The sequence below is a fragment of the Oncorhynchus nerka genome, linkage group LG16 (assembly GCF_034236695.1).
Source record: "Oncorhynchus nerka isolate Pitt River linkage group LG16, Oner_Uvic_2.0, whole genome shotgun sequence".
Taxonomy (NCBI): Eukaryota; Metazoa; Chordata; class Actinopteri; order Salmoniformes; family Salmonidae; genus Oncorhynchus; species Oncorhynchus nerka.
The window spans coordinates 29,568,047-29,581,090 of record NC_088411.1 but is presented as its reverse complement, the minus strand read 5'-3'; the positions used below and the strand labels follow the sequence as shown (position 1 = coordinate 29,581,090).

At 42.6% G+C, this 13,044-nt stretch overlaps 1 protein-coding gene across 24 annotated transcripts in view; it reads left to right on the top strand.

Moving 5' to 3' along the window:
- The window catches only part of LOC115144382 (neurexin-1a), a 644,902-nt gene that overhangs the window by 530,404 nt on the left and 101,454 nt on the right, over positions 1–13,044 (top strand). For all 24 annotated transcript variants that reach the window (XM_065002580.1, XM_065002579.1, XM_065002574.1 and 21 more), the window contains one exon: positions 441–612. In XM_065002580.1, coding sequence (XP_064858652.1) covers positions 441–612 — 172 coding nt within the window. The remainder of the gene's footprint in view (positions 1–440; positions 613–13,044) is intronic.

Genomic DNA, 13,044 nt, shown 5'->3' with positions numbered 1-13,044 from the left:
CTGAATTAACTTGCATTGTCTAATCAATATGTAGCCTACTCATATTTGTATTGTTTGGTTGGAACCTGATTTCAGTGGCTAAACAGAAATACATATTGATTGTGGACGTTGTTGTATCACTTGATTAGAACTGATAACTACATTTATATTGACAAGGAAATCGAGTCAGGCTGCATTATTTTGAGATGTACTTCTTTGTAAAGTCTCAGATTTGATTAGATTACTATTTCCTTTCATTTTGTAAACTTAATCACATGGAAACTAAGGTTGAGTGGCACCGCCTGGATGTGGTCATCAGCATCATCATCACTACACAAACACAATGACTCGTACACCTTGCTATTCTTTATGAAGCAACCAAACACCTGCTTTGGAAGATACAAAATACTCTTCCTTCTCATCTCTAAACTTTCTCTGCTCTTTCTTCTTTGTCTCAACAGGAAAAAGGAAACATTGCAGTTATATTTAATGTCGGAACGGACGACATAAATATCGAGGAGACAGCAAAGTTTGTAAATGATGGAAAGTACCATATAGTGAAGTTTACGCGGAGTGGCGGTAACGCCACACTACAGGTGGATGACCTACCTGTCATAGAGCGCTATCCCACAGGTAAGACACGCCTTATTACCTTCCCAGCATCCTCTCTGCTCACAGTGCTCTCTACCATAGTCTGAATGTACCTGTGCTTGAAATGATCCAGAAGGGCAACTGTTGTCAGGAAAGGTTGATATTGAGGTTAAATATTGGGCTATTTTAAATGGTGTATGAAATTATGTTGTTTTGTTGGTTGGTGTGTCTTATATATATATATATATATACTGTGCTTCTTTCTCATGATAATATCATCTGGTTTTCGAGACAGTATCCTTTCAAATGTCAACATGTCAGGAGAGCGATGACTGTCTGATTGAGAAGGCTTTAAATGTCAACGCTTGGGGGGTCTTGAATTCACAACATTTGAACTGCTAAAAAGGCTTTGACAAAGGCTACAGACGATCCAAGTCAGGTGAATTATTTAACATGTCTCATTATAGGTGACAGCGTTTGTCATACAGGTTAATGTAACCAGGAAATTAAAACATTTTGTTACCTATTAACACCTGTAGCTTTCACTGAAGTAAGTCAAGACAGCAAATTCTGGTGAATTCTGGCATATTTAGGCATATCTTAAATGGTGAAACTATGGTATGGGGTGGCATTTTATTTCCATGACAATTTCCTACTGTCCACTAGGGGCAACACGAATGGGTTCAATCCCAGTGCTAGGCGCTTGTTTTGTATTTTTTGTGTTTGAACCATATTCCAAACCTAAACGTTTACCTTAAACACTTGGAATCAATGCCTAAACTTAACCCTAATTCCTAAATCTCGGAATGAATCAACTTTACCCTAATGCCAAAATCTCTGAATGAATTCCTAATTTTAACCGTCTAGGTTAGTTTCGGTTAAACTTCTGCGCATTTGACTGACTGATGACATATGCAAAATATACTCTAATTAAAATAGCAACGCGTTCCATAATCTACAGAAGGCATCACAGATGGCCCCACACGCCATAATTAAAAGGGCCAGCCATGACATAGCTCTGTTGCGGCAGTTATCGCCAAGTTTCTTTGGAGATTGTGTTGCAAAATGGTCTACTCTAAGTAAATGTAAGAGTTAAGTGAATCCAGAGGATATTTGTTCTTAAGATCCCATTAATTGACATAACGATTGACATATTGGCCATGTCTCTTCCTGTGATATCAGTTCCTCTAAGGATTAACGTCTATCCTCTGGACAAACATCGTGAAGGGAGACTCAATGATCATCAATGTTTGCCTGCAATGGCAAACATTTTCACTGTATTCTTATAATATAAGATGCATAAGATATAATATTAACATATTACCCACTCTCTGCCATGACAGTTCTCATTCAAAGAGCCTTTGGGGGAGGGGACTAGTTTATAGGGGCAGGGTCTAAGACAAGGGAAGGGGCTTGAGTAATGGGGAAGGAGCTTGGTTGCGTTTCAAACATATAAACGGCACACCCTCCTCCACTTATCCTGGCCTCATGCCCTTGGGGGAATCCCCGCGGCCATCTTTGCCGTCGGTCCAAACAATTAGCCATGCAAGGGAAGTTGGTAACGTAAGGCCCTCAGCCCTCCTCAGCCCTCCGAGGTTGTGAGTGTACAATTCTGTTCACTCCGGAGCCTGAAACACCCCATAATTCAATTCACAATGATTGTATATCCACTAACAAAACTCAGCCAAAACTTGAAACCAACATCAATATGGGGAACTGAACATACAAGTGTAATAAAACATTTATGTAAATAAGTTAGAAATTGTGCTACTAATGCACATGACGGCACAAACACGTATCGTAAAAGTAATAATGTTTTTGTTTGGTTAACTTTTGAAACGTTAGCTAGCGCATACAACTTTCCCTGACATCACACTTATGCATTGTCATTTTCAATTTACCTGATATTGTCGGATGGCTAGCATTTGATGTCTGCGGATGCGTTGTCATCTAGCCAAGACATGAAATGCAATCATAATTGACTGTAGCGCAAACAAAGCACACACAACAGCTACCAGTGGTTCCATGGTGACTGAAAACACAACCATGGGACACATTTCTGCAAGCGTCAACTCATCATACATCATGATGCGTCATCAGAAGTGTCCACTTCATTTGAGGGCTGAGGGGAGAGAGTGTGTCTTTCACGTGTTTGGAATACAGCCCTTGCCTTGTATAGGGCTCCAACAGGCCTCCCTGAATGGGGTGAACCGCTCATACAAAATATTACAAATCGCTTGGGAAAAAACTGTGGTGTATGAAAAAAAGTCACGGGTACAACACTGTGACTGCGGTCCAAACATTTAAAAGACACACCCTATCCCCTCAGCCCTCAAATGAAATGGACACTTCTGATGACGTATGAACGAGTATACACTTGCAGGGCAAGGGAGGAAGGAATGATTTTTAAATGGACCATCCTTGGCCGGAAATACGTCACTCGTTCATCTAGTTAGATTGTGTTTTCAGCCACTGGTAGCTTGTGGTTGCTTTATATGTGCTACAGTCAATTATGAGTGCATGTCTACTTATATTAAATATATAATTAGTAATTTACACCTACTGTATGATAGCTAGCAAATGAATTAACTTCTGAAGAAGGAAACAGTTTTATTTATACCATTTTCAAAAGATAGCCAAACAAAAACATATTTACTTTTTACAAGAACTGTTTGTATCGTCATGTGCATTAGTAGCACAATTTCTAACTTATTTGCATTTATTTTTACTTACACTTGTATGTTGACTTCTCCATTGATGATGTTTTTAAGTTTTCACTGACTTTTCTTAGCGGATGTGCAGTCGATGCAAATTGAATTATGGGGCGTTTCAGGCCCCGGAGTGAACATAATTGTACACTTGCAAACTCGACTAAAAATGATGGCTGAGGCGCTGATGTTGCAAACTTCCCTTGCTTGGCTAATCATTTGGACCGCCCTCCAAGACGCCGACGGGGATTCCCCCAAGGGCATAAGGCGAGGGTAAGTGGACAAGGGTGTGTCTATTATGAGTTTGAACTGCAGCGGTCTGCATAGTCCAATCACAGAGCAGATACAAGTCACATGGTTTTTTAGCAAACACATGATGTCACTCGATAGCTGCTATATTGTCCAATTACAAAGCAGATAGAAGTCACGTGAGGAACCAATATACACAGGCAGTAAGGAAAGCAAAGGCTAGCTTTCTCAAACAGACATTTGCATCCTGTAGCACAAACTCCAAAAAGTTCTGGGACACTGTAAAGTCCATGGAGAATAAGAGCACCTCCTTCCAGTTACCCACTGCACTAAGTCTAGGAAGCACTGTCACCACCGATAAATCTACGATAATCAAGAATTTCAATAAGCTGGAAGGAAACAGTTTTATTTCTACAATTTCCAAAAGATAAGCACAGCTGGCCATGCTTTCCACCTGGCTACCCCTGCCCCGGTCAACAGCTCTGCCCTCCCCACAGCAACTTGCACAAGCCTCCACCATTTCTCGTTCACCCAAATCCAAATAGCTGGTGCTCTGAAAGAGCTGCAAAATCTGGACCCCTACAAATCAGCCGGGCTAGACAATCTGGACCCTCTCTTTCTAAAATTATCCGCCACAATTGTTGCAACCCCTATTACTAGCCTGTTCAACCTCTTTCGTATCATCTGAGATCCCTAAAGATTGGAAAGCTGCCGCGGTAATCCCCCTCTTCAATGTGGGTGACACTCTAGAGCCAAACTGTTACAGACCTATATCTATCCTACTCTGCCTTTGTAAAGTCTTTGAAAGTCAAGTTAACAAACAGATCACCGACCATTTTGAATACCACATTTTGAGTACCTTCTCCGCTATGTAATCTGGTTTCCGAGCTGGTCATGGGTCTGCTCAGCCACGCTCAAGGTCCTAAATGATATCATAACCGCCATCGATAAAAGACAATACTGTGCAGCCGTATTCATCGACTCGGCCAAGGATTTCAACTCTGTCAATCACCACATTCTTATCAGCAGACTCAACAGCCTTGGTTTCTCAAATGACTGCCTCGCCTGGTTCACCAACTACTCCTCATATAGAGTTCAGTGTGTCAGTGTGTTGTCCGGACCTCTGGCAGTCTTTATGGGGGTGCCACAGGGTTCAATTCTCAGGCCGATTCTTTTCTCTTTATATATCAATGATGTCGCTCTTCCTGCGGGTGATTCTCTGACCCACCTCTACGCAGACGACACCATTCTGTATACTTCTGGCCCTTCTTTGGACACTGTGTTAACAAACCTCCAGACGAGCTTCAATGCCATTCAACACTTCTTCTGTGGCCTCCAACAGCTCTTAAATGCAAATAAAACTAAATGCATGCTCTTCAACCGATCGCTGCCCGTACCTGCCCGCCCGTCTAGCATCACTACTCTAGACGGTTCTGACTTAGAATATGTGGACAACTACAAATACCTAGGTGTCTGGTTAGACTGTAAACTCTCCTTCCAGAATCACATTAAGCATCTCCAATCCAAAATTAAATCTAGAATTAGCTTCCTATTTTGCAACAAAGCATCCTTCACTCATGCTGCCAAACATACCCTCGTAAAACTGACTATCCTACCGATCCTTGACTTCGGCGATATCATTTACAAAATAGCCTCCAACACTCTACACAGCAAATTAGATGTAGTCTATCACAGTGCCATCCATTTTGTCACCAAAGCCCCATATACTACACCACTACTGCGACCTGTATGCTCTCGTTGGCTGGCCCTTGCTTCATATTCATCGCCAAACCCACTGGCTACAGATCATCTATACTATAAGTCTTTGCTAGGTAAAGCCCTGCCTTATCTCAGCTCACTGGTCATCATAGCAGCACCCATCTGTAGCACGCGCTCCAGCAGGTATATTTCACTGGTCACCCCCAAAGCCAACTCCTCTTTGGCCTTCTTTCCTTCCAGTTCTCTGCTGCCAAAGACTGGAATAAATTGCAAACTTCACTGAAGCTGGAGACTTCTATCTCCCTCACTAACTTTAAGTGCCAGCTGTCAGAGCAGCTTATCAATCATTGCACTTGTACACAGCCCATCTGTAAATAGCCCACCGAACTACCTCATCCCCGTATTGGTTTTAATTTTTTTGCTCCTTTGCACCCCAGTATCTCTACTTGCACATTCTATCACTCCAGTGTTTAATTGCTAAATTGTGATTATTTCACCACTATAGCCTATTTATTGCCTTACCTCCCTAATCTTACTACATTTGCACACACTGTATCTAGACTTTTCTATTGTGTTATTGACCGTAAGTGTGTTTATCCCATGTGTAACTCTGTGTTGTTTGTGTCGCACTGCTTTGCTCTATCTTGGCCACATCGCAGTTGTAAATGAGAACTTGTTCTCAACTGGCCTATCTGGTTAAATAAAGGTGAAATAAAATCTATTTTAAAAAATCTGTTAGGGAACAAGTGATTCGCTAATAGATCACGTGACTTGTATATGCTCTGTGATTGGACGATACAGACCGTGAGGCTCATGGTTATTGTAGGTTTTGGTGCTCTTTGAAACAGAAACTGATGGTAAAAACATGATTTCTCAAGACAGCAGTTGAAACATTCATAATCGATGGGCACTACATCAACATACAAATTGTTTTACAATCTCTGTATAAAATAGGACATCTACGTTGGCACAGTAATATTGTTAGCGCTAATATATTGATAATATATCACAAATATTTGATATCACCACTGGTTTTGAGGATTAAGAATCCACTTCTGGAATTCCTCGTAGCAGCCCTATGTGAGGAGAGGAGACATAGGGGAGGGGCATAGCTCATAGGATCAGGATTGCCTGAGTCTAACTCAACCATCTTGGCATGAGTACAAACCAGAGATGATTTCAACCTGTCTCTCCCACCTCTCCTTCTTCTGTATTGTTCGTTGACCTTTTCAGGCGGCCCAGTGCTTTCACCCACACTAAAGAGGGTTTTTATGGCAGGGGACAGATTCACTCGTCACTCCTCGCCTCAGGTAGATGGGGGGAAATGAATGTCTTGTGACGTGCAGTGAACATGGAGGAACACAGAATACACCGTAGGGTTATTAGACTGACTGGCTCTATGGTTTCTATAAGATCTTAGCTGTGCAATAGAGAGACTCACTGTTCCACAGACACATAGACGGACAGGCACACAGACGGACAGGCACACAGGCAGACAGGCACACAGACGGACAGGCACACAGGCAGACAGGCACACAGACAGACAGGCACACAGACGGACAGGCACACAGATAGACAGGCACACAGGCAGACAGGCACACAGACAGACAGAAACACAGACGGACAGAAAGACAGACGGACAGGCACACAGATAGACAGGCACACAGGCAGACAGGCACACAGACACACAGACAGACAGAAACACAGACGGACAGAAAGACAGACGGACAGGCACACAGACGGACAGGCACACAGACGGACAGGCACACAGACGGACAGGCACACAGATAGACAGGCACACAGGCACACAGATAGACAGGCACACAGACAGACAGAAACACAGACAGACAGGCACACAGACGGACAGGCACACAGACGGACAGGCACACAGACGGACAGACAGACTATGGCTGACGTTTTACTTTCTCCCAACCAATTGTGCAATTTTTTTTCCATTTTTTTTCGTTTTGTGTAACTTATTTTTTAACTTATTGTGTACATAATGTTGTTGCTACCATCTCTTATGACTGAAAATAACTTCTGGACATCAGAAAATCGATTTCTCACAGCGGACTGGAAGAAACGTATTCCTTTAAAGAGTCTATCGAGAAGGATATCCTGCTTTCACTGGAACAGGCCCAGATCCACGCCTTTTGCATGAAGAAAAGACGCAAGAAAAGGGGACGCAGATCAGGGTTCCTTCTGAGAAGCTTCTGAGAAGCTGGAGGCGAGCGAGTAAACTCCCAATGTCTTCCATTCTTCTTCTTAACGTGCAATCATTAGAAAATAAAATTGATGACCTAATATTAAGATTATCCTACCAAAGGGACATTAAAAACTGTGACTGAAATGGACAATATAGAGCTGGCGGGATTTTCCATCCACCGGCAGAACAGAGACGCTACCTCTGGTAAAACGAGGGGTGGGGGTGTGTGTCTTTTTGTCAATATCAGCTGGTGCACGATGTTTAATATTAAATAAGTCTCGAGGTATTGCTCTCCTGAGGTAGAGTACCTTATGACAAGCTGTCGACCACACTATTTACCAAGAGAGTTCTCAACTGTATTATTCGTAGCAGTCTATTTACCACCACAAAGTGAAGTTGGCACTAAAACCGCTCTCAGCCAACTCTATAAGGTCATAAGCAAAGAAGAAAATGCTCACCCAGAAGCGGCGCTCCTAGTGGCCGGGGACATTAATGCAGGCAAACTTAAATCAGTTCTACCTCATTTTTACCAGCATGTCACATGTGCAACAAGGGGAAAAAAATCCTGGACCACCTTTACTCCACACACAGAGACCCATACAAAGCTGTCCCCCGCCCTCCATTTGGCAATTCTGACCATAATTATATCCTCCTGATTCCTGCTTACATGCAAAAACTAAAGCAGGAAGTACCAGTGACTCACTCAATACGGAAGTGGTCAGATGACGCGGATGCTACACTACAGGACTGTTTTGTTAGCACAGACTGGAATATGTTCCGGGATTCATCCAATCGCATTGAGGAATACACCACGTCAGCCATCGGCTTCATCAATCAGTGCATCGATGACGTCGTCCCCCCAGTGACTGTATGTACATATCCCAACCAGAAGCCATGGATTACAGGCAACATCTGCATCGAGCTAAAGGCTATTGCTGCTACTTTCAAGGAGCGGGAGACTAATCCGGGCGCTTATAAGAAATCCCGCTATGCCCTCAGACGAACCATCAAACAAGCAAAGCGTCAATACAGGATTAAGATTGAATCCTACTACACCGGCTCTGACTCTCATCGGATATGGCAGGGTTTGAAAACTATTACGGACTACAAAGGGAAACCCAGACGCGAGCTGCCCAGTGACGCGAGCCTGCCAGACGAGCTAAATGCCATTTATGCTCGCTTCGAGGCAAGCAACACTGAAGCATGCACAAGCGCACCAGCTGTTCTGGATGACTGTGTGATAATGCTCTCGGTAGCCCTGTGAACCAAATCTTTAAACAGGTCAATATTCACAAAGCCACTGGGTGAGACGGATTACCAGGACGTGTACTCAAAGCATCTGTCAACTGTCTTCACTGACATTTTCAACCTCTCCCTGACCAAGTCTATAATACCTATATGTTTCAAGCAGACCACCATAGTCCCCCTGCCTAAATGATTACCGCCCCATGGCACTCACGGCGGTAGCCATGAAGAGCTTTGAAAGGATGGTCATGACTCACATCAACAGCATCCTCCCGGACACCCTAGACCCACTCCAATTCACATACCGCCCCAACAGATCCACAGATGACCCAATTGCACTCCGCACTGCCCTTTCCCATCTGGTCAAAAGGAACACCTATGTGAGAATGCTGGTCATTGACCACAGCTCAGCGTTCAACACTATAGTGCCCACGAAGCGCATTACTAAGCTAAGGACTCTGGGACTAAACACCTCCCTCTGCAACCTGCACTTCCTGACGGTCCACCCCCAGGTGGTAAGAGTAGGCAACAACACATCTGCCATGCTGATCCTCAAAATGGGGGCCCCTCAGGGGTGTGTGCTCACTTCCCTCCTATACTCCCTGTTCACTCATGACTGCACGGCCAGGCACAACTCCAACACCATTGTTTTCTCTGCTAACGCACGGGAAGCAGTACCGGAGCGCCAAGTCTAGGACCAAAAGGCTAGACTGCTGAATAATTCATAAAAATCGCCACCGGACTATTTACATTGACCCCCTCCCCTCTTGTACACTGCTGCTACTCGCTGTTTGTTTGTTACCTAAGCAGAGTCACTTCACCCCCACCTACATGTACAGATGTACCTGTACCCCTGCACACTGACTTGGTACCGGTGCCCCCTGTATATAGCCTCGTTATTGTTATTCTTATTGTGTTACTTTTTATAATTACTTTTTATTTTCACCTACTTGGTAAATATTTTCATCTTCTTGAACTGCATTGTTGGTTAAGGGCTTGGAAGTAAGCATTTCACGTTAAAGTCTACACTTGTTGTATTCGGCGCATGTTGCAAATAAAGTTTGATTTGATTTGAAACACACAGACAGACAGAAACACACACACATACATACTGTATTTACACGTGCACACAAAGACGCATACCCACACACACACACACACATTAATACTGTAAGTCTTTAGGATATTTGAACACTTTTTACTAATTTGGTTACTCTCTGTGACAGCCCCTTTGTGGCTTTGCCCAAAAAAACTGAAATACTCAAAAATACTCTGAAGATTCATCGTTGCACAGAACTACTTCTAGAAGGAAGTGAATTAATTTAGTTGAAGGTTGGTTAGCTCTCTAATCAATTCAGTCACAGGTTTTCATTTGGTGTATAGAGAACAGTAATTACAATCATTCACTTACCAACAATATTTCTCAACGGCAGACTAAACTCACAGAGGGAAAGACAGAAATAATTGTATTCAAGAACTCCTCCGGAATGTCTGAGTCAAGAGTCTAGAATGAATTGGCTGTCTGAATCTGCAATCGGACTCAAGCCCATATTTTACAAAGAAAATATATTATTTAACGTATTTTCTAAATAAGGACACAATTTTTAAGGGTCCATATCAGTGAAGTCTAAATTAAATACTTGTCAGCTAAACATTCACATTGAGTTATCATTTTTTGTTTTATTTCCTAAACAATATATTGGAATGACCTTCATTCTCAAACATGCAATTAAATAACAAGTAAAACACTTGCTACTTTGAACTGATTAAACATCATTTGTGTGACTTCAGCTTATTTCCAATTGAAATGGTTTCTTTAGCCATTGTCAATAAGTACACATAAGTGCACGGTGAATGCAGACACAGACACATCTTATTGAGAAGCTTTAGTTGGTATTTTCTGGACCTCATTTATAAACGAGAGACATATTATGCACACACAAACATGATTGACATTTCCTCCATCTCCAAAACTAAATGAGCAGTCCTGTTTATTTTATTTTTTCATTTGAACTTGACATGGACTTCTGTAAAAGGCCATGAAATTAATGTAACTTTCCGAATAAAGTTTTTCAAAGTCATCGCAAAAAAATATATATATCTTAAGTGAGCTTAATTTGATTTTGTGCCACTTTACCATAGTCTGCTCTATGATACCACTGATAAACCACCCGAATGAATTTAAATGTAACTAAAAATGGGGGAGGGAAGAGGAGTGGGAGAGAGATAAGAAGAACTGTGTCTAGTAATTACATATCCTTGTATTTCACATCTTGCAGAAAAAATGCATGAACATATGGTGATATATTATTATAAACCTACAGCCTTAACAAAGACTGTCCTACTAGTGTCACTCATTGTAATTCTGGCTTTGTTGGACATCTTTGACTTTACAGGGCACATCTTTGATAATTATATACAATAACATCAAACATGGATATACAGTCCAATATTATGTTACAACGGTAGTTTTGAATTTCCAAACAAGATCTAATCAACAGACACATATTCAAATTATATTTTTTTCAATAGGGGGATGAGAGGGAATGTCTCATTTGATTCTAAATCATTATTGACATTTCTTACCTGATTCAAGTCCTAACTAGTTAACTACCAGTAAAAAAAAAGGCTAGTTCAATGCAAACATCCTACAGTAAATGATGCCCTGTGTGAGTATTATCTCTGCTTACATGCCATCCTATAACACCAGTCAATTACTTCTAATCACAATTACTGTACAGCACCCCCCCCCCCCTTTTCCCGAGCCCTCCCCACTTAACTATCCCTAATACTGTATTTCTCCCAGCTCCTCTATGTTTTGATGAGCCTCCATCAATGCCTCTGTCAGTCTGGCAATAGGCAATTGGGTACCATTTGGGATGCAGACTGTCGCAGACCGAGGCAGAACTACAGGCGGCAGGGTAATGGCCGCCCCCCAGCCACTGGCCACTGGCAGGTTCCAGAGTGACATCATAATAAGAGCAGACGCTGAGGATATGGAATGATGACAAAAAAGAAAGAGAGAGAGAGAGAGAGAGAGAGAGAGGCAGAGAGAAAAAAAGATGGGAAGATAGAGAAATAGAGAGAGAGATTCGGGGAGATATATATATATATATATATATATATATATACGTGTATATATATAGAGAGAGAGAGAGCGAGGGAGAGAGAGCGAGAGAGAGAGAGAGAGAGGGAGAGAGACATGAAAAAGATTTAAAGGGTGGAAGAATGGAGGGGATCACCATTGTGAAAAGCAGGGGGGAATAATTGCACCACAAGTGCCTTCCCTGGTATAATCTCATTAAAAGGTCACATCATACCCATTTATTGAGGCATTAGAATGTCCTTAGCCCAATTATCAGAGGCTCTGTGTGCATTCCAAATGACACCATATTTTCTAAATACTGCACTTCTTTTGACCAGAGTCCTATGGGTTTCCCTATTGGCCCTGGTCAAAAGTAGTGCACTATAAAGGGGAATAGGGTGCCATTTGGGATGTAGATGCAGACTCAAAATAACCCATCCATTTGTCTTAGATGCCCAGTTCTCTTTCCATTCTCTCGTTCTTTTTCCTTCTTCCCCTTTCGTTCCCTCTTTATGTGGAGTACAAAAGAGTTGGACAGGCAGCCTCAGAAATCAGACCCTCTTCCTTATCCAGAGTCTGGGTCATGGAAGTCATACCATAACAATGGTGCTGTCAAGCCCAGAGGGTACTGTAGCAGGGTAGCAGACACACACACACACACACACACACACACACACACACACACACACACACACACACACACACACACACACACACACACACACACACACACACACCATATTCTGTCTGTGTGAGGCCCAGAGGGTACAGTAGCAGGGTAGTAAACTACTCTGTTGGAGGGAACAGCTAATGCTAAAAGCCTGTCTACCACACAGCACACAAAGAGAATGGACTAGGGAGCCCTGGCCCTATTCTTCTACTGTTATCAGAGCATGATGCACTTACAAAGCTCCCTTGCTCTCTTTAACTCCGCTCTCTCTTCCCTCTCTCACTCTCTCCATCCTACCCTCCCTCCTCTTTTGATCTTGATCCCTTCTTTCCTCTATCTTTCTCATTACTGCTCACTCTTTGTCTCTTTCTCTCCCCCTCTCCTTCTCTTGATCTCTTTCTCATATCCCCCCTCTCTCTTTCTCTTCTCCCTCTCCGTCCCTTCTCCTCTCAGGGTCAGACCCGGAAGGGAAAGGTTTGATTTGTTTCTGCTCTTTTAGCCATGGCTGCAGGAGCAGTAATGAATCAGAAGTAGTGAACAATCAGTAATGACACGCAACGCCATCCACGGGGCAGGCAGTCGATTGTATTAT